Source organism: Ochotona curzoniae, unplaced genomic scaffold (assembly GCF_017591425.1).
Source record: "Ochotona curzoniae isolate NIBS_2020 unplaced genomic scaffold, NIBS_Ocur_1.0 contig_3520, whole genome shotgun sequence".
Classification (NCBI taxonomy): domain Eukaryota; kingdom Metazoa; phylum Chordata; class Mammalia; order Lagomorpha; family Ochotonidae; genus Ochotona; species Ochotona curzoniae.
In genome coordinates this window covers 22,644,517-22,665,540 of record NW_024465894.1, presented here as the reverse complement: position 1 = coordinate 22,665,540, position 21,024 = coordinate 22,644,517, and the positions used below count along the sequence as shown (strand labels likewise).

The 21,024-nt window shown below is 45.9% G+C and overlaps 2 protein-coding genes across 3 annotated transcripts; both read left to right on the top strand.

Moving 5' to 3' along the window:
• Positions 1-875: 875 nt before the first annotated feature.
• On the top strand, positions 876-10,054 carry SNRPB2 (small nuclear ribonucleoprotein polypeptide B2). 2 transcript variants are annotated; one of them, XM_040981814.1, is made up of 7 exons: positions 876-924; positions 2,833-2,921; positions 3,306-3,478; positions 6,880-7,020; positions 7,755-7,805; positions 9,175-9,263; positions 9,717-10,054. In XM_040981814.1, the coding sequence occupies exons 2-7, from the start codon at positions 2,858-2,860 to the stop codon at positions 9,874-9,876; spliced, it is 678 nt and encodes a 225-aa protein (XP_040837748.1). In that variant the 5' UTR covers positions 876-924; positions 2,833-2,857; the 3' UTR covers positions 9,877-10,054. The 2 variants fall into 2 exon arrangements, with proteins under 2 accessions (XP_040837748.1, XP_040837749.1); XM_040981815.1 differs by lacking the exon at positions 876-924 and adding an exon at positions 2,524-2,542.
• Positions 10,055-13,785: 3,731 nt separating this feature from the next.
• Positions 13,786-16,550, top strand: OTOR (otoraplin). The gene is made up of 4 exons (XM_040981191.1): positions 13,786-13,900; positions 14,252-14,391; positions 15,347-15,454; positions 16,527-16,550. The coding sequence occupies exons 1-4, from the start codon at positions 13,786-13,788 to the stop codon at positions 16,548-16,550; spliced, it is 387 nt and encodes a 128-aa protein (XP_040837125.1).
• The last annotated feature ends 4,474 nt before the right edge of the window (positions 16,551-21,024 follow it).

The following is a 21,024-nucleotide window of genomic DNA, read 5'->3' as shown; positions in this document are numbered from 1 at the left end:
AAGCAGAGATTTCTCTTTCATTTACTGATTCACTCTCCCAAGTGACCACAATGGCAGGGGCTGGACCAGGTTGCTGATGGCTGAACTCCAACCAGGTCTGCCCCATGAGAGACAGGGGCCCAAGTGTTTGTGCCACCACCTGCTGTCTTCCAGAATGTACCAGCAGGAAGCTGGATCCCAGGCAGACCAGCTCTGACACAAATATGAGAGGCCAGGTCCCTGACTTTAATGCTTACCGGTTTTCCTATCCTCAGGTTTATGATGAACCAATGAACACAGCAGGCACTTCTTTTGGATTTCCATTCACTAACGCCTTAAGTTATCCCTAGAACAATCTAAGGATTTTGTGGGAAGGGGTTAGGGTGGCAGAAAACTAATTTTTTTTTTTGTCGTTGGATCTTTTGGCGTAGGCGTGGGGAGAGTTCAGCCAGGTGTTGAGGGGAGTCTGAGGTGTTGAGGAACCCCTGGAATGAGACCCGTGGCAGCAGCACTGCGGGGCCTAGAGGTAATGTTGACGTAGGGGCCACAAGAGCCCATTTAGTGGAGACACCGAGACCCCAGCCCCAATGTGAAAGGAAAGGCGAAAGGCAACACTGCGTGAGGTAAAGCCACCAGAACTCTTGGGGACGGTCAACAAATCAAGTCTTTTGACTCCCTCGTAGTATAACCCCACGGCTCCATACCGTTCTCTCCAATCTCTTAAAACCCCGCGCCCTACTCAGCCCAGGACCCCCTTTTACCTGCGGCTCCTTTCTGAGCAGCAGGCAGGCGCATGCGCCGAGAGACAGTCGCGGGAGCGCGGGAGGGCATCGATCAGCTCGGTGCTCGGCTGCTCGACTTGTCGGCGCTCGATGGAGGTACGTAGAGCATCGCTTCCGGGTCGGCGCTGTTTCCGGTTCCCACTGGAGGCAGCGCAGGCGTCTGGTGAGTTGCCTTCTTTCGTGATGCAGCTTTGGGCTTCTTTACTCCACGAGACCGGGTCGGGTGGCGCGGCGTCCTACCTTCGCGGAGCGGTGGGCTTGTCTGGGGACGAGGGAGCGCCCTCCGCGGCCAGCACGGTCGGCAGGCCGGTCTGTGTCTGGGCAGGCCCGAGGCTGGCGCTGACCGCGTCGGGGTGGTGCGGTGGCGGGGACCCCGGCCCTGAGCAGTCCGTGTAAGACCCTCAGACCTCCTGAGGGAGATTGCACGAGCCACTTAGGCCCGTGTCCCTCCCTGCCCCGCGTCCACCTCGCGATCCCGTGCACCCGCCGGCCCCAGGTCTCTACTGAGGGACTTTGAGGGCTTTGCTGTAGCTCCTGCGTCTAAGTCCAGTCCGGGTCAGACAGGCCCTTTGCTCCAAGTTTCTGTACAATGTGCCCATAGGTGTTGACCTACAGTGTCCACTGACTGGTGAGACGAAGGAGCCCGGAGGGCCCCCACCCCACCCTGGGCAAGTGAAGTAGGTTCAGGTTTGCCGCCAAGACCCACCTGCAGCTTACCCGGTGGGTGTGGAGGGAATAGCAAGTGAGAAGGCCAGGGCTGTATTCCCAGGCCTCGTGCCCCTGCGTCCGGGTGGCCTCAGGGCGCGTGTTCCCTAATCTGCAGTAGCCAGGGTAGAAGCTGCTTAGGCTGCGCACTGGACTCGAGCCCACTGTGTGTGCTGCGTTTGAAGGGGCAGGTGCTGTACCATCCACATTTTACACAGGAAGACCCGGGAGAAGTAGGTGCTCGAGTCCTGCTGGCTGGTTGGTGGGGTGTGAACCCCTAAGCACCTGCGGCACAGCGCTTGGAGGTCACCTGGCCACAAGACAGCAGGTGAACTTGTACACCAATTAAGCGACCCCTGGGCAGGTGCCTTCCAAGTGCACACTTGGCTAATGCCCCATCTTCACAATTCTTACTGGATATACACTTGCTGTTTGCTTCCTATTTGCTTATTCATTTTCCTTTTTGCCATTTTTTGTTTTGTTTTGTTTTTTTTTACTAATGGTAGCTATTTCGTTAGGCAGATGGAAAGACAGTGTCACAAGTGAAGTAAAGGTTTAAAAATAAACATACTGAATGACATTGTGTTAGCCCCTGGCAGCACGTTGCTGGAGGTTTTGCATTGGGCCTGTGGTTAAAAAGCCTGTGGGACATCGTCACGATAGCCTAATGGCTAAAGTCCTTGCCTCGTACACGCTCCAGGATCCCATATGAACTCCAGTTCTATTCCTAGCCGCCCCGCTTATCATCCAGCTCCCTGCTTGTGGCCTGGGAAAGCAATCGAAGATGGCCCAAAGCTTTGGGATCCTGCACCTGTGTGGGAGACCTGGAAGAGACTCCTGGCTTTGGATTGGCTCAGCTCCAGCCGTTGTGGTCACTTGGGGAGTGAACCAGCAGATGGAAGATCTTCCTCTCTGTATCTCCTACTGTCTGTATATCTGAATGTCCAATAAAAATAAGACTTTTTTTAAAAAAAGCAGCAGCCTGTGGCCCACGTCCTGGTTGGAGTGCCTGCTCTGCCTCTTGACTCCAGTTTCCTGAGACCTATCAGTGCTGCCCAAGTGGCTGGAGACCCTCAGTGAGTGTCTGGTCCCTCCCTTCGTTTGACCTCTGTCAGGTTGGGCCATCTGGCAGCCATGTGGGGAGTGGACCTGAGGTGTGGAGCTCTGTCTCTGTCCCTGTGCACGTCTGGAGAGGGACTAAAGTCTGGCCAAACCGACATCCTGACAGGTGCCATTGAAAGTAAATGGCAAAGCTCATGGTAGTCATTGTATTGTGTGTGATTTAACCATGCGTATTTGGAATAGGTGTGTATAAGGGTTTTTGATTGTTTGTTTTGGTAATAGGTTTTTTTATCTTCTCTTTTAGGCTGTTTGAATATTTTTATGCAAACATGGATATCAGACCGAATCATACTATTTATATTAATAATATGAATGATAAAATAAAAAAAGAAGGTAAGTGCTTTCTTAAAAATATTTATTCATAGCTTAAATGTGTTTGCTCACTATAATCTTAAAAAATTGTACCACAAAACTTCTCACCTAGTCATTTTTCTTAGCTCCATAGTAATCAGTTCATTCAGTCTTGTGTAAGAATTTTCTAGGCCTTTTAAAAGCAAAAATAGGTAGGGGTAGACAGTATGTTGAATCTGTTCTTATTCATAGCTACTCGTATATGGCATCAAGTAGCTTTTTAAATTAGCACGGGGGAATAGCCGTTTGTGTTTGTAGGGAGGGAAGTGACAGCTGATGATGTAACCGAGTGGCGAGGGAGCTTTGTGTACTGACACAGGGAGCTGTCTCATCCCTCACAGCCCGTTTCCTTTCTTGTTTGCACAGAATTGAAGAGATCGCTATACGCCCTGTTTTCCCAGTTTGGCCATGTGGTGGACATTGTGGCTTTGAAGACCATGAAGATGAGGGGCCAGGCCTTTGTCATTTTTAAGGAACTGGGCTCCTCCACAAACGCTCTGAGACAGTTACAAGGCTTCCCCTTTTACGGGAAACCAATGGTAAGTCAGGACTGGTAGCTGGGCTTTAATCACTGGGAATGATTTATAAAGAGGTGCTTGAAATTCTGGCTTTTTGTATGTTACGGGGAACTTGGGTTTCTTTTATTTACGTATTTTTATAGAAATAAGTAAAGGTTGTTTCTTTCTTAGGATAATTCAGTTGAGCAAAACATAATGTATTGAAATGTAGAATACTTTCAGGACAATAGCAGAATAGGCGATTTTCTTGTGTCCAAAGTATTTAACTAGGCATTAATAGTAACCCATAGAGTTGAAATGAACACTGTAAAAATGTGAAACAAAAGTTTCAGGTGGAACAAGAATCCAGTCTGAAATTCCAGCAAGTACAGTGGTGAAAACCCTTCAGAGCAGGCAGGCGAGATGAAGCAGGGATCTTGGGGAGAAAGTCGTGCTCTCAACACAGAGATTTTGCGAAGCACAGTGAGAGGGAAGAGGGTGGGTATGTGTGGAGAGTTTTCGAACTCCAGCATAACTGAGGGGAGGTTCCCATCTCGGGCTGGAAGAAGCTTGGACTGGGGAAGGTAGGAAGGCCGTGGTGTCAGAGATGGACAGGGTACGGGTGAAGGGGCTGCCAAGCGAGGCTTCCCAGTACAAGAGTGAACACAAGCCTTGGGCATGGATTCCAGACCTTTGGATGCAGTGAGAAGGGATGTTGGCTTGGGGTCACCATTCTGGTTTTCCTGTTAACTCTGTGCTTGTGGTTGCTTCATTCCCTCCAGGGTGCCAGCTGGCCGGATAGTCTTTGCTTTAATTCAGGCATTAGCAAAAAACGAAGGAAGAAATAAGTATTTTAGACATCATGGGTCACACAGTTTTGCTCCCTGTTGCTTTGTGTTTGTAGCTTTTTTTCTTTTTTAACAGCCCTTAAAATTTGTATTTTAAACGTTCCTGGGTCCGGTGCTATAACCTAGCAGCTAAAGTCCTCTCCTTGAATGTGCTGGAATCCCATGTGGGCGCCAGTTCTAATGCTGGCAGCCCTGCTTCGCATCCAGCTCCCTGCTTGTGGCCTGGGAAAGCAGCAGAGGATGGCCCAAAGTCTTGGGACCCTACACCCACGTGGGAGACCTGGAAGAGGTTCCAGTTTCCTGACTTTGAATCAGTGCATCTCTGGCTATTGCAGCCACTTGGGGAGTGAATCAGCATACGGAAGATCTTCCTCTCTGCCTCTCCGCTCTGTATATCCAACTTTGTAATGAAATTAAGTAAATCTTAAAAAATGATTCTTAATTAGCAGGCCATAGAGAGACAGGCCATGGGCTGTGTTGATCCACACGCTATGCTGCTGGTCTAATCCTTTGATGTTACAAATGAGTCGGGGACAGGAATGGGTAATTATCCATCTAGGTTGTATTAGTATGACTTTCAGCATCAAGATGTGAAAACTAGTCTCCTACCACTGCCTAGGACTAGTCATCTTTCAGTGAAGAGCCAGACAGTAAATATTTTTGGCTCCTCCAGCCGTGTGGTCCTCCTCGCAGGGACTCGCTCAATTCTGCTGTCTCAGTGAGAAAAGCAGCCCTAGGTGGTATGTGCATGAGTGGGTGCGCTAAGTTGTGTTCCAGCAGGGTCATGAACAGGCACTGTTGGCCGTGGCTGGTTGTTCGAGGGGCGTGGTGCTGGCTACCTCAGGACTGAGCACCTTCTGTTTGTCGCTGGGTAAGATCCCTCCTCACCTTCTCTCCTGTCACCTCCCACCCGATCGGGCACCATCTGTGTGGGAGGTGATCCCATCCCGGCATACTGGACTTCCAGCACTCACTGTCAGCCAGTAGGCAACCAACTGACATTTTTTGAAATTGTCAGGAAATAGAATAATTGAGATCTCAAATGACAGCAGTGTAGAACTGGACTTTAGTTTAGATCTAGAATTACACTAACATGAAGGTAATTCTCTTCCGTGGGTTTGAAGGCTGTTTGTTGGATGTGAGGAGCGTGCATGTGTCTGCTGCTCAGGTACAGGAACAGTGGGAACTGCTGTGTGTTGGCCCTTGCCTCACCTTGTCAAGTGATTGTGACAAAGAATCCGTTAACCTGATGTTTCTGTTGGAGTTGTATCAGGAAGATGGCAGAGATTGCCAAATTTTCAGAATTCTGGAAAAGAGGGAGAATTCTTTGAGATGTCTTATTTGTATCCATTTATGTAGCTTAGTTTTTCTTATGTTTTTTATTCCAGCAAACCAAATTAGAAATAAAAATAACATCATAAGTTGAAACTGTGAACAAGACGATTCTTTGTGATTCAAGGAGTCTTAGTGATCCTCAGTGAAGTTGGGCCCTTTTCCAGCCACTGGTGTAAATGTGCTCATTGCCCTTCTCTGTCTGAGTTGTGAGCTGAGGGTTCCTCTAATGGATGTTTAATCTAGACCAGGGATTCTCAGCACCGGTCCTCTTGACGTTGTCAGGTGAATAGTACTTTGTAGTAGGGGACTGTTGTGTTCGCTCTAGGGTGTTAGCAGTGTGGCTGTTAAGCATTAGATGCCAGGATGCCTCCAGACAGCGCCAGCTGCTCCCTGGCAGACAGGATCGCCGCTGCTGAAAGGCTTGGCTTAGAACGGTCGGCCGAGAGCCTTTGCTGAGATCAGGTGTTTGCACTTGTGTCTGTCGTCAGGGCACTTGAGGACTATCCAGGTCAAGCACAAACAAGGTTGGAGATCCAAGGGAGGGAGTCCTTGGGGACAAATGGTAGTCGCCTTCAGCTGTCAGCCTGTCTCCTCTGGTTAGGTCATGGTGAGCTGCCTGCCAGGGAGCACGCAGCGCAGACGAGCCTGAGAAGTCCTGGGATTCCGGGGAATGCTGGCCAGGTTGCATATTGTGTAGTTGATGAAGCTGCCATCCTACACCGGGCTTGTAGATGAACTCCTGCTTGTCCTTGCAGCAAGGAGCTACCATTCTTGCTGACCTGGCAAAGTGAGAATAAGCAGGTGGCCCCAGTCATGCGGGCTGTGAGACCATCCTTGAGTTTCCTCAAAGCATTTGAAATTACATTGATGCTACCCTTACAGTCATCTCACTCTCAGGTAATATTCAGAGGACGGGCATTCCCAGTTCCCAGTATCCCATGCTGGCTCTTCTGTTGAGAGTTACCAGTGAGGAGTTGATAGCTTTCGAGTGCATTTTCTCTGCTCCTGAACAGAAAGACGTAATTGGGTGTTTCAGTCTTGTTTTTCCCAAATGAAAGCTCATGGTTTTCCTTGTAATGAACAGTTGAACCTAACTTTGTCCGTGTTGTTACTCAATTTGTTTCCATTTAGCTTTCAGTATATTTTAGGATTTCTTTAAAAATATGTTTCAAATTGGCTTGTAATGTGTTTGTGTAATAATTGAAAATGTTAGTAACTAGTTTAAATGAGAAATAACCTATTTTAAAATCATTAAAACAGAGAATCCAGTATGCAAAAACAGATTCTGATATAATATCTAAAATGCGTGGCACTTTCGCTGACAAAGAGAAGAAAAAAGAAAAGAAAAAAGCCAAGGCCGTGGAACAGGCTGCAGCAACTGCCAACAAAAAGCCAGGCCAGGTGAGCTGGGCGATGCTCATCCAGGTGATATCCTGGCTGTCAGCTTGATGAGCCGGCCTTAAATGTAATGGGTGGTCTTGGAGACACATGTGTGTCTGTGTAACTATGTGTGCTTAAAAGGTACAATTTAAGAAACTGGAATGGCTAGGTTCTCAAATTTCTATATTTACATTTTAGCAACAAATTAAAATGTCAGCCTTTCCATATTGCGGTAGATAGTGGGCAGTTTGTAATTGTGTGACATTTAATTGTATAACTCTTTAACTTTTTTCTCTGTTGCTACATGCAGATTAGTACTTAGACATTAGCTTTTAATCCCGAGCACTCCACCAAGTGCTGCTTTCTCTGAACAATTCAAGGATGCAAATCTAGAATGAAATACCATGTAAAAGTGAAACTTGGCATCCACAAACATCTACTTCTAGATTGAAAATGATTAGAAAAGCATTTTCACTAGGTACAGTTTTGACTTTTCTCCAGTTGTTTTAAAGTAAGGCGTGTCCTCCTGCCCTTCCCTAGAGCTCCGTAAGCTGAAAGCATAGTGACTTATGGTACAGTTCATTAAAACTAGGGCTGACAAGGTAAACACGTGAGTGTTTGAGTCAAAGCTAAAAGGGGAATGCTTAAAACTGAAATTACATGGCATTAGAAAAGCTGGAAGTTAAAGTTGTTTTTATACATGATTTAAACATGTGTTCTGCTATTTTATCTCTCATCCTGTTTCTTTTGTTTAGGTAACACCAAATGCAGCTAATAACCAAGGAAATGCAGCAGCAAATCCTCAGGTAGTATTTTTTCTGTTTAGTGGTTACTCTAGAATAAAATTAGGAAAAAATGATTAAAAAAACAACAACAACATCAATAACATTAGATCATTAAGAATACACAATGATAATATAAAGCAGCTGGTTTCCCAAAAAATGATCTACAAGACATAACACTTTTAAATTGTGTATCGTATAAGGTTCCTCAACATTTTAATTTTAAATGGAAAAGACAAAACCTCGCTTCATTGCTTGTTTCCCATTATCAGTGCATGATGACACATTTCAGACCTCGTGTCGGCAGTGCTGTTGGCCTGCACCGTGTAGCCAGAGCTTGGCCGACCCTGGCTCTGGGTAACGGGCGAGGCTCACGGCTCTTCCTGCACAACGTCGTTTCTGATCAGCTCAGACACTCCAAGGCGCTGTTTCCAGTCACACATGCCCTCATTTTCTCAGCCACGTGTGTTTTGGCCTTACTGTTTGCAGCCTCCTATATAAATCCTCTAGAAATTCCTTCTCAGTTATGGGCCATTGGTTGCATTTTTTCTGTCTGTCTGATGCTAGAGTTTGGCAGGAACCTGAAGTCCAGAGAAATCTCAGTGTACCTGACCTTTCCCTCTTGTTCTTGTTTTATTTGCAATTTCTATGTCCACTTCCTTTCTTTGAAATCTTGAGGCTTTTGTAGTCCACCTGACAAATATTCTCTTAGCTTTGAACTGTTCACTGATTGTTCTTTATATTGATCTTTTTCATGAAGCCAGCCTGAAGACAGAACGATCCTTTATATATGTATGTACATATATACGTAGGATTTATTTTATTTCTGTTTGAAAAACTGAATTATAGAGAGAAGGCAAAACAGAGAGTGAAAATCTTCCATCTACTTCCGCTGAGCTGGTCCAAAGCCAGGAGCTCCTTCCAGGTCTCACCAGGGAAGAGTGGCCAGGGTCATGGGCTATCCTTGGCTGCCTTGCCAGGCCATAGCAGGCAGTGGGTTCAGGGAGTGGAGCAGCCAGGACAGCAGCTGGTGGTCATATGGGTGGCCAGTGCTGCAGGCAGAGATTTAGGCTACTGTGCCATGGTGCTAGCCAGAAAGGGCTTTTTCTTGTGAACCATACCCGGTCCCTCTAGTTCTCCACCACTTCAACCTGTGTAGAGCTAGTAGCTGTGCATACTTAATTTACTTGTCAAGAAAAATTATAAATTAAGCCAACCAGTAGTGTACTTGGTGGTAAGCTTTCTGGTTCCCAGGTTTGTTATGTGCTGGGAGGTGGGAACACTGCTGTGGGGAGTACCGAGTGTTGTGGTTTTATCTTTAATGTAACAACTGATGGCTTACAGTGCTGTTGATACTTACAAGCTATCTTTGCCTTTTATTCTTTTTTAATAGGTCCCTGATTACCCTCCAAACTATATTTTATTCCTTAATAACTTACCGGAAGAGACTAATGAGATGATGTTATCCATGCTTTTTAATCAGTAAGTTTTTTTCATAAGCAAGTCTGTGTCTGGAGCCTCCAGAGAGGACAAATGACTGTTGCAAGGGTTGAATCCATTTGTCATCACACAGCAGTAATTCCTTACAGGTGCATTGATTTGGTCTGGGATTAATCATGAATTAAAGCCAAGCTGCAGATTTAGCAAATAAAAACCTTAATTTCCTCTAATGTTTGGAATTAGTAGTTCTAATTGATGAGCAAAGAAAGAAGCAATGTGTTGATAGCATAATGACAAAGATAGAGTTAGCTTACATCAATCCTGTGGTTCTTTCACAGTATTAATTATATTTAGGCTCTTGCTGCATAGTACTCGGGTTTCATGTTGTAGGCTGTGAGTGTTTTTCTTGGAGTAATACAAAGTTACTCAGGCAGTTTGCTAACACAGCAGACATGTAAGTATTTGCACATCTTCATGAGTTCCTTTTCTTTACAGATTCCCTGGTTTCAAGGAGGTACGTTTGGTACCTGGAAGACACGATATTGCTTTCGTTGAGTTTGAAAATGATGGGCAGGCGGGAGCTGCCAGGGATGCTTTACAAGGGTTTAAGATCACACCATCCCATGCCATGAAGATCACCTACGCCAAGAAGTGATGTATGGGAGAGTCCTTTCTGCAGGGCCTGGCGTTATTTATAGTGTCTGTGTCGATACTATTGTGGGGTGAGGGGAGTGGAATTTTTGTGGCGGACTTAAAAACTAGTCTTTAGCCTTAGGGAAGTATGAAATATGAATGCCTTAATTTTGTACAATAAACTTATTTGTATTCTGTATGCATAATGGCTTGTTTATTGGCCCATTGATGTATCATCCAATGTCTTTTCCAGTCTACATCACTTTTTACAGTCTAAAACTCTGATAGCATGGTTTCTAGTCTTATGGACCAGCTAATGATACAGCAACATGGGTTTGTTTTAATGAAAGTTACTGTGAGTTACGTTATAGAAGCTAATAAAGCACTGGTGGCAGTGATCATCCTGGATATTAGAAGCACTTAAGACCAGGCAGGGTCTCAGTGTGGCCAGTGTGCCCTTCCCAGAAGTGAGCATCATGTTGGCGGACAGCGGACACTGAGATCTCTCCATTCAATAAGACCAGTTAGTAGTTCTGTTTGGGTAGAAAGTGCGGGAGGGAAACTGGTGTCCTGGGGTAGTGTATTCCTAAGGAATTTTGCATGATTACTATCTGACCTCTTTCCTGAATAAAGAACTGTAAGGGGAAGATTTTCTGATCCTTTTTTTTAAATATATATAAAACCAATAGGCTAATTGACAAGGGAACCAGTGCTCACCTTGTTACTTCTTTGTAATTATTAATGAGGCATTTCCAAAGCTCATTTTCCTCAGCCTTCAATTTAAACTTAAAGCTTGATTGCCAATAAAACTGTGCATGCTTTTAGAAGTGGGTAGTTTGTCTTGCAAAGAGCACGTGTTAAAAAGTATTATCTATTTTTATGTGTTTGAATATTTTCTTCAATGAAAATTTACATTATCACAGCATATATACTTATGGAAAAACCACTTTTAAAATTAATTTAGAGATAGGTCCTTATCACATACTTGGGCATGCATTCAGAGGAGTGAACAATGAAAACTCACTTTTACGAATTCCAGTGTGAAATACTAGAGAAATGAGTTATGTGACTAAACTTTGTACTCTTGGTTACTCTATTGTCTCAGGACAGAAACTGGCACAGGTTGACCCCAGGCTCCGGCGCTTGCTCTGAGGGTCTGTGTCGGAGGAAGTAGAAGTGCTCGGAAGTCTGGAGTTAAGTGAGATTGGAGGAGACAGGATAGGAAGAAATTGGGCCTTTAAAAGCACTTGCTTCTACTCCGAATTTAGTAACTATTTTAGGGTATTTTGAAAGTTGAGATAATTTACCAACTATAAAATTCAACCATTTTAGTATTTTGATTACCTTGGGCAGTCATAGACACACTTGTGTGATGATAATAATGATTCAGCACATCGCATTATCCCTAAGTTACATGTGCCAGGTTGCAGTCCAAGGGAGGCCACCCGACTGTCACTTAGTTCAGCCGCATTTGGAGTGGAGCTCTTCTGATACTCATTGGTGTTGGCTTGTGGCTGCAGTCCGTTCTACCAGTCCAGTGGATGGGCATTTAGGTTCTTTCCATCTTGGAGATAAACGAACGCAGTGGCCGTAAACATTAGCATAGGAGTGTTGTGGGCCTTTCACACATTCTATTTGATTTTGAGCGCAGAAATGATACCTGATTTAATGTTTGTATTTCAATACAATTCCAAATGTAAGTAAAAGTTAAAGAAATAGTTCATAGAACAGCCTGAACTGTTCGCGAGGACAAAGGAACTGCAGAAGTTGGTCTGATTTCATGTTACCCTTCCAACTTACGTGTGGTTTTCCTTAGTACAAGATCAACCTCTTGATAAACAACATTATTATCAAAATCAAAGAATAACTATCTAATTGCAGTTTTGCTGATCTATTAATGACCCAACCATGTAACCAGGGTCTTGTTGCATTCAGTTGTTAAGCACTCTAGTCTGTCAGTTCCTCACCGTCTGTGATCTTCATTTTACATAGAAGTAATCGATCTTTGGGTAAGTCTATTTAGTACTATTAAAAACTATAAACTTAAAGCAATGTAGTCTCCTTCCTTATCTGTGTTTCAAATCCATGGGCTCAACCACTGAGTATGTCTGGAAGAATATTCTGTCTCTACTGAACGTGCATGATAAGTAATTTAGGGACAGTTTGAAGTGTATGTGAAGTTGTGAGTAAGTTAGATGCAAATACTATGATTTTTACATGAGATCATTTAAATGTTCATATCCACGTAGCGTAGGATGCTCTATTCTTTGGGTGAACCTCATTTGTCTCATATACAATCGAAATATTGAATCAAACTCCCAAACCAGGACCAACTATCAGAACTCCTAATCCCAAAAATGACACAAGAGTGGAAGTGCAGAAAAATACACAACAGACATATGCACAAACAACCAGAAATTATTGTACACACACCTACATGCAATAACAGCCCTTAACAATACAACCCTTGTATTATACACTGTTGGGATAGTATGCTTATCGGTTGACCCTTGGGGACAAAATTATTTTTAATTGGCATTGAAGTGCTCAATAAGTTGCACTCTCCCTTGCTTTGTGGGCGGGTTTGGGAGGAGGGGCCCTCTGAAGCTTCATTGCTGAGCAAGAGAGTGCATCCAGAAATAATGGATGGGGAAGAACTGGGGCCACCTCACAGGAGACAAACCAGCCTCAAACACCTTAGAGAGAACTGCAAATTGCAGTTCATCGCACTAGAAGTGAACTCTGAAGCTGGGGTCATTTTGCATTCATAGCTGTGTCTCCAGTGCCTGCCATGCAGAATGGGGCCATGTCCTGGTGCCTCAGCTCACAGTGGCCCTCTCTCCATGAGAAAAATGCCCGGTGGCAGGGGAAGGGAGCAACCTTTAACTCTACTGCCTGCCTGCCTGCCAAGCATTATCTATGAGCACCAGATACCAGTTTCAACAGTCTTGGATTGAGGAGGAGGGGAAAAGATTGTGCCATTTTCCTCCACCCTCCTGCCTGCTTTCCCCGTTGGTAGGGTCTGGATGTACAGTAACTAGTATTTGCAAATTCATGTGCCTAGAACAGACAGAACTTGTAAGAATTCTATCACGAAGGACTTGTCAATGTGAAAGTCCTTTACCTAGCTATTATGTAAATCTAGATGGAATTTAAAAATAATGCACATTTTCCTGGAAACTTTTGGAAGGGGTTTTAATAGATTTCATATTTTCTTTTCCTTTTTTAATTTTCCAACGTTTATTTATTTCATTTGAAAGGCCAAGTGACAGATACAGAGAAAAGTTCTAGCTGCCGATTTGTTCTCCAAATGGTTACAAAGGCCAGGTCAAAGCTAGAAGCTCCATCTGGGTCTCCCATGTGGGCAGCAGGGACCCAAGCATTGGAGCCATAATTTTCTGCCTTCCAGATGCAATAAATAGCGAGGAGCTGGATTGGAATCAGAGCAGCCAGGCCTTCAATCAGCACCCTGATAAGGGATGCCAGTGCTGTCGCGCTGACTTGACCTACTGTGCCACAACACCAGCCCCGAGTCTCACGCTATCAAGATATTCCTGCAGTCAGCAGCACAGCTTTGCTCAGAAAGTGAAAGTGACACTAAACCAAAATACTAACACTAATAATAATAATGGTTTAAATTTTGTAATCCTCTCAAGCACATCCTGCTGTTGGATGCAATAAGACAAACCAGAGTAGCTGAACAATGGTGCACCTGAACACCCCTTGTGTGTAAAACAAGATGCTGAGTTTGAATCTCTTTGGAAAAGCAGATGCTAATTAGCCCCTGGAACGGGGTTGCCTGTTATGAAAGCAGACGAGCCGTGGACCTTTCCCATTGGCCCTGGGTATTTACCCAGAGGTCTGGCTCTTGCATAAAAGATGGAACTCACTTCCAGTCCAAGGGTGCTGGCCAAAACAGCCACGGGGGAAGATGGCAAGACGTGTACTCCTTCTGCTCTCGGGTTTCGTGGCAGTGTGGGCCGTGCAGGGCGTCTTTATGGACAGACTGGCTTCTAAGAAGCTCTGTGCCGATGCCGAGTGTGTCTGTAAGGACTTGCTTGCGCTCATCATGACCTTTCTCTTCCCTGACAGCATGTGATGTGATTGCACCTCGAAGCGCAGTCTTTTTCAGGGTGCACGTGATAGCACGGCTTGTCCAGGTCTGTGCTTTCAGCGATCTGCCATCTATTCACGGCCGATTCAGTTGGCTGAGATGTTTTTGCAGCTCGCTTTTCTTGGCCGTCTTCATCTCCAATTGAACCCTGGCTGTGAGATGAAAAACATCAGTCTCTCTGACTTGCTAGTTTTCTTCTTCTTGCATTCTTTGCCTTTTGACTGCTAGAAAATTCGGGACCTTTAGATACATTTGTTTAAATTTTCTTTCTCTTTTCTTGCAGATACCATTTCTCTGGCTCAAGCTCAGGAAGACTACCATGCCCCAGACTGTAGATTCATTAACGTCAGCAAAGGGCAGCAGATCTACGTGTACTCGAAGCTGGTGAAAGAAAATGCAACTGGGGAGTTTTGGGCTGGCAGTGTAAGACAGGATGATAAAGAAAAAAAGAGGGGGCTTCAGAAAGTTCATAGACATGGAGATTAGATTTTGATGCAAAAATATTCTTGTGTGCATGCAAATTTCTCACAATGCATCATTTCCTTGAACACTTGTGTATCCACAGTGTCACTCATGATGCTGTTAGATGCTAACCTACCTTCAACATACTTGGATGCTTTAAATTAGCTGTTAAGAACAAGGTAGAGATTTCAGGCACAAGAACAAAAATTTAGGTATATTCTGCTTGTATTTCAAAGATGATTTCATAGAAAAACCAAATGCAGGTGATGTGACGGCAGGAAGAAAAAAATCCAAATGCTTTGGGGATTGAACATTCCAAAGACTTGCTTCTTATTCAAAAATGTTTCAGAAGAATGGCCAAGTTCACGTCCCAAGTGCTGGAACCAACTCAAGTTTCAGATTCTTTTAGGAAATGCTGGCAATCCCTGTAATTGCAAAGACTCTGCTTTCTTCAGTAAAAACATACCCGAGTGGGCCCTGGGGAAGGATGAAGGCGACACGCTTTACTGCCTTCCTCTGTGGCCCCAAACTTAGCTTCTAATGTCAAAAAGAACTACATCTAAGTGCCTTCAAGTATCTGTGCGAGGGAATTGTTAAAAATTGAGAAGTGTGCATCCTTTAAAATAGAAGCGTAAATTCACTGCTCAAAAAAAAAAAATTATCAGCTTTATTTATTGGTGATTTCCAAAAAGATTTTAGACAACTTGCAAGTTTGTGTGACAAGGAAATATTACATGTGTGGGTGTTCCTTAGTGCTGGGAGGGAACGCCAAGGCGAGCTGGGAGCACTGGGAGCCCCCAGTACAGGGAAGGACCGGCAGTGTTGCTGGTCTCCTTGTCAGCAAAGAGGATGCTGTGCACTCCTGAGCAGATCCTCCCGTCAGCACTGCCCTCAACGGTACTCTTCCGGCTTACAGGTGTACGGTGACAGCCAGGATGAGATGGGCATTGTGGGTTACTTCCCCAGCAACTTGGTTGAGGAGCAGCGTGTGTACCAAGAAGCTACCAAGGAAGTGCCGACTACGGTAAGTGTCTGTAGGGTGATCGGAGAAGGACTCCCAGCTTGGATCTTGCCTGGGATGCCCGCAAAACCACATCATGCAATGGATACGGAGTTTTAGTATAAGGCACCTAACTACCTTTGGTGACTTTTCTGATAGAGCAAGCCTGGGAAAACACCTGTGGCTACTCTAGGTAGTGAAAGATTTGTGAATGTTCTCTGTACAACTTGCTTTGTTTCTTTTTTTTTTTTTTAGCTTTATTGTGGATATAATTGGCAAACAATTTACATGTACTTAAGAAGAACAATTTGAGGCTTTGATAGCTATGTGCACTGCGAAATGACCCTTATAATGAAACTGGTCAAAATATCTATTGTGTGTGTGTGTGTGTGTGTGTGTGTGTGTGTGTGTGTGTGTATTGAAAGCGTCAAAGAGCTAATCTCTTAGCAAATTCCAAGTGTACAAAATAGTACCTTTTTTGTCTTACATGAAAGTCATCCTAGAAAAGAGGCTGTATTGCAAAGAAAGAAATCAAAATAGTGTTAGCTGACTTCCCAATCATTGGCACTTATTCAACAATGACAGGTTAGGGGAAATGGGACAGCTGTTTTGGAGAAAATCAAAATAATCTTGGAGTGCTTTATTTTTTTGTAGTGGGTACATTGTATTTTTGTATGAAACAAAATCATGCTCTTCGTTGTGCCCTGGGCTCCTGTAAACTCCTGGCAGGAATAAAAGATCTTTTGTGAGCCACTCTGCAAGCCGTTCTTGGAAGTTATTCCCCTGGAGCTAATTACCGTGCCTCCAACATCCCAGCCTACGCACGTGCGACTCGCTCGTCCTGGCTTCTGAGCACTAAGCCAGAATCTACCAAGCAACCATAAATTAAAAGTTTACTGGCAGATTTTCATTTGAAGAAGTTTTTGACTTCAAGTAGTTACGCTTTCACACTTGTCAACATCTACGTATTTTAAATGTGACTTTCTCGTTGACTAAACTTGATTTTAGATAAAGAGTGCACATCTGTTTTCTGGTTCAGCCTGCCCAGTTCTAAGTTTTGTTTCTTTTCTTCTTCCTCCCCCCCCCCCCACCACAGGATATTGACTTCTTCTGCGAATGAGACATCAGTCCAAATGGCAGAGAGAAATGCCAACAATAAAGAAAATACTAAATACTACACAAAATGTGTGTCTCTCATTCTGGACTTTTGCTTCAAGAGTTTGTTACATTTCATGTCCTTGGTGGGGGGGAGGGTGGTGTGGGGCTGGAGGTGACAAGTCAGTGTGTTTCCGGCTAGCCTTGCCTTCCCACAAACAGGGCTATGTTTGACCCAAAGAAGTGACCTGAGGTTGGAGAATTATATTTCTTTTTTTTTTTTAACATTTATTTATTTTTATTGAAAAGTCAGATATACAGAGAGGAGAAGAGACAGAGAAAAATCTTCCATCCGATGATTCACTCTTCAAATGACCGCAACAGCTGGTGCTATACTGATCCAAAGCTGGGAGCCAGGAGCTTCTTCCAGGTCTCCCATGCAGGTCTCCCTGGGTCCCAAGGCTTTAGGCTGTCCTCAGCTGCTTTCCCAGGCTACAAGCAGGGAGCTGGATGGGAAGCGGGGCTGCTGGGATTAGTACTGGCAACCATATGGGATCCTGGCACGTTCAAGGTGAGGACTTTAGCCGCTAGGCCACGGCGCCAGGCCTGGAGAATTACATTTCAACCTGGAGAATCTTCTAGTAAAGATGCACAAATAAGACGGTATATTTGTAGTTACTTCTGAATAGTCCTTCTCCCCAGCTTTCTGTATGTAAGCTTCCTTTAGGATATGGTGGCTTTTTACCTCGCTCTGGCAAGTGAAGTATTACTAATGTAACTGGAAGGGCTGTATTATCAAGGAAGATTCCAGTCGAGGGGAGAGCTTAGCTGCTGAAGCTTGAAGGTGAGCCAACACCTTCCTGCTAGGATAGCGGCCCTATGTGTCAAAAGCCTCTCGTTCAGGCAGTGGGGGCCTGGGCTGCTGTAGAAGGTACACTTAACTTTGTAATCCCCCTCAGGTGTTAAAATGAGAAACCTATCCTTGGCATTCCTGATCCCCAATCCCCAAGTCCCTTCACGAACCAGGCCAGCCAAGGCTTTTCTCAAAATGGAGGCCAATAGCCAGAATCGGCATTTTAGGAAAGGGCTGTCATGAGGGGCGTTGGAGGAATGGCGGTTCCCTAACCCTAGCTGCTGGCACCGTGTTTCCGTGAAGACAAGGTGAGTATGAAAAATGTTGGAGGCTCAGGGCACTCAGTTCACAGTTTACAATAACAAGCGTGAGTTACGGGGCTGGTGCGTGGCACACTGAGCCAGGCAGCCACCTGCAGCAGACATTCGATGTTGGAGTGCTGGTTGCAGTTCCTGTTGCTCTGCTGCTGATGCAGCTGCCTGCTCATGCGCCTGGGACGGCAGCACAAGACGGCCCAAGCGATTGAGCCCCTGCACCCACAAGGGAGACCCAGACAGAATCCTGGGTTCTTGACTTTGATCTGAATGAGCTTTGGTTGCTATGGCCATTTGAGGGAGTGGACTAGTGCATGGAAAAATCTCTCTTTCACCCTCTCTCTTCCATCACTCTGCCTTTCAAATTAAAAAAAAAAATACATTAAAAGAGAGAGAGAGAGAGAGAGAGAGAGAGAGAGATCATGACTGAAATTCAGCAACAGTTTCAGCTCAGGTCCATTACCGAGAGCCCAGGTGCTTGCCACAGGTTTGGAAGAAAGCCAAGGGACAGAGCCCCCGCCCAGTCAGCACCTGCCATGCCCAGCGAGTGATGCCTCCAGCTCCTCCATGGCGGCGCTGCTAGATGCCTATGCTTGTACCACAGTCAATGCCACAGGGAAGTCATTTAAAGGAATCTTGGGCAGGGACAAGCATTTCTGCTCCATTGCAGGTAGAAGAACCAGGCAGAAGCACTAGCAAGAAAATCACATTTCTTCAAACATCACCCTCCTTTATCTGAAAATGCTGAGGGGGGAAAAAAAATCAAAGGAAAAAGAAATGACTCCAGCTATGAATATTCCTTGCTGCACCCTGGAAATAGAATTTCAAGCTTTCAATGTCTTCTTAGTTGCATTAACTAACAAAGACCATGGCCGATGAGGAATTTAATTAGGGGCATGATATCTGGCCCTGGGTGCTTCATGGGAGCTGCCCTCCGAAGAATCGGGCCCTGTCATCACTGTAACAGCGTTCTCCCATCTCTGGTTTAAATATCGTTCTAAACGGAAATTACTTTCTCGTCACTTGGGAATAATTACTTTGATCATTTTTTCCCTCAAACATATACTGGGATAAAGTTCAGCATGTTTGGGGTCAAGATATCGACTTTCCCTCATCACTTTCCCTGTTTCCTGTGGGTTTCAAAGTGTGACTTTCTTCAGGCAACAGAATCCGCTGAGATGGAAGTTTTAATCTGACCGATGCTATATCAAGCTGGGAAAGGTGACCAAAGCTGCCGACAAGTACATCTCCACCAACAAAGGTAGAAGGCTCCGGCCCATGGTCCTCCCATGCCCCCTCACCCTGCTGCTGACCCCTCAATCATTCAGGGAGTATAAGTTGCCTCTTCTCTCCCGGCCAATGGGAGAACCTGAGGGCCACACTTAACATCTGTCCGTCTTTCCCTGGGTTTTCGATGACACTGTCAGGGCTGTGATGGAGACCAGACAAGTAGGGGAGGTCTGAAGCTTGCATCCTAGGAGCCGCCATCTAATGTCCCCTGAGCAAGGGTGTTGGCTAAGCTGTTGGGGCTCAGGAATAGAATGGCACACTGACCAGAATGGCAGGAAAAGACCAAGGGGTTACTGATGTTCTCCCGACTCTGACTGTGTCCTGAGGCAGCCAGGTGCAGGAGGACAGCCAAGGTGTCAAGGTCTGAGAGTGACAGCTCTAAGCCAGGACCTTGGTTGGGTCAGGCTCTGAGAGGAGGATCCACACCGAGTGAGTTTGTGAAGGATGGTTTCTAGAAGAAATGGGGGGGAGGGTGGGGGAGGAAGACAGAAACAGATGGGGAGGATTGAGTGAGCGGGACATTGAGAGGGACAGGGGCAGCCAGGCACGGCAAGGAAGTGGCCCAGGTAGATTGCCTGGTCTCCAGCAGTGGCCAGCTGCTGCCCGACTCCATTATCCCAAAGCAGATCTCAGGGGAGCTTAAAACAGGCCAGTGCTCGTGTTGGGTGAGCTGCTCTCCCAGTGTGACCTGTGGCAAGTGGCTCTGCCCCACGAGCCTTCCATTTCATTGCACTTCAGCCTCTCATTTGCCCTAGTTCCCATCACAGCCTCCGTGGCCCAAAAGCTAACCAAACCTCAGGTTTCCTGCTTCCGTTGCTTCTGTGATGCTGGAGTGCGCCCTAAGCAACTTCAGTGGTGCTAGGGTGCCCTCCAGTGGTCAACATGGGACCTGGCACCCAAGGAAACGGAATCGCCATCATCTTCCCTAGCAACTTTGAGCTGCATGACACCCGGGATAGAGAGGAGGGCTGATCTGCCTTTCTTTCGTGGTGGCCTAACAAGCATCTCGAATTGAAAATTCACACATCAGGGGAAAGCCGGAGTTTCCTTTGGAGAGGGACCCCTTCAGGACTCGGAAGTTGTTTTTGTTGCTTTCACTGATTTGTAGAATAATAGCGAGTGATACCTTGTGCTGAGACCAACAGTAAGGGGAGGCATCAGTAGAAAAAAAATCTAACCTCCAACACTCTCCACTGGACACTTTGGGTGGTTGGAAGGCCCAGGACGAGGTGCTGCAAGCCACTTCACTTGCTAAGCACAGGAGCAGGCTCTGTCTGCCCCAATAACTGTTGCAATGCAACTCTCGAGAAGTCGGAGTTTCTACCGTGTAGAATGGAGAGATTCTCTCCTCCTCTAGCTTCCCTCCCCAGCGTCTGGTGACATTTTATGACCAGGACTGGATGTGGCCTGGGGGGCACCCCTGGTGGGTAGGGGGCCAGGGTCGCCCGCTAAACACCCCATGATGCACAAAACAGCCCCCAGCAAAGAGGACTCCGGACTTGCAGGCTTATGGCGCGGAAGCTAAGCAACTCGACTCCTAACAGGTGCAGTTGCATCAGCAGGTGGATTTGGGAAAGAATGGCAAATGCTCGCAGGCCTAAGCAATTAAGTGACCGCGGTTTGTTTTCCAAGCGCAATCTGTGATGCGTCTGTTCTGTCACGAGCCATTAGGTAGAGCTGGGACCTGAAAAATCGATTTGTGCAGATTCCTTAGGGCAGCCTGAGCTGTGGACTCCGAGTGGCAGGGCCTCCGGCCGCTCCACCTGCGCAAGGCCCTTCCACTTCATGCTCTCGCTGCACTCATCCTTGAACATTTCGCCGGGTGCCCTTCATCAGCTCCGGAAGGGATCGCCACCGATGGAGTGCAGACTTCATTGCATTCCTTGCTGTGGCAAGCTCCTCCAGGAGATGGCTTTTCCAACAGCTCACATGTCCTCCTCACTTTACAGCTTCTTCGCCAAGGTGCTACAACGTCCCACTGTTTTTCCAATTAAAATAGCGCCCCTCACCCCTCTGTCGTGCATGCGCTTCGCCTTCATTGC

Excerpts from the sequence above, each read along its gene's own strand:
- SNRPB2 (XM_040981814.1), top strand. The coding sequence starts at position 2,858 with ATGGATATCAGACCGAATCATACTATTTATATTAATAATATGAATGAT. Across the intron at positions 3,479-6,879 it reads CCTTTTACGGGAAACCAATG|AGAATCCAGTATGCAAAAAC; the intron begins GTAAGTCAGGAC and ends TCATTAAAACAG. Across the intron at positions 7,806-9,174 it reads ATGCAGCAGCAAATCCTCAG|GTCCCTGATTACCCTCCAAA; the intron begins GTAGTATTTTTT and ends CTTTTTTAATAG.
- OTOR (XM_040981191.1), top strand. The coding sequence starts at position 13,786 with ATGGCAAGACGTGTACTCCTTCTGCTCTCGGGTTTCGTGGCAGTGTGG. Across the intron at positions 13,901-14,251 it reads TGCCGATGCCGAGTGTGTCT|ATACCATTTCTCTGGCTCAA; the intron begins GTAAGGACTTGC and ends CTTTTCTTGCAG. Across the intron at positions 15,455-16,526 it reads CCAAGGAAGTGCCGACTACG|GATATTGACTTCTTCTGCGA; the intron begins GTAAGTGTCTGT and ends CCCCCACCACAG.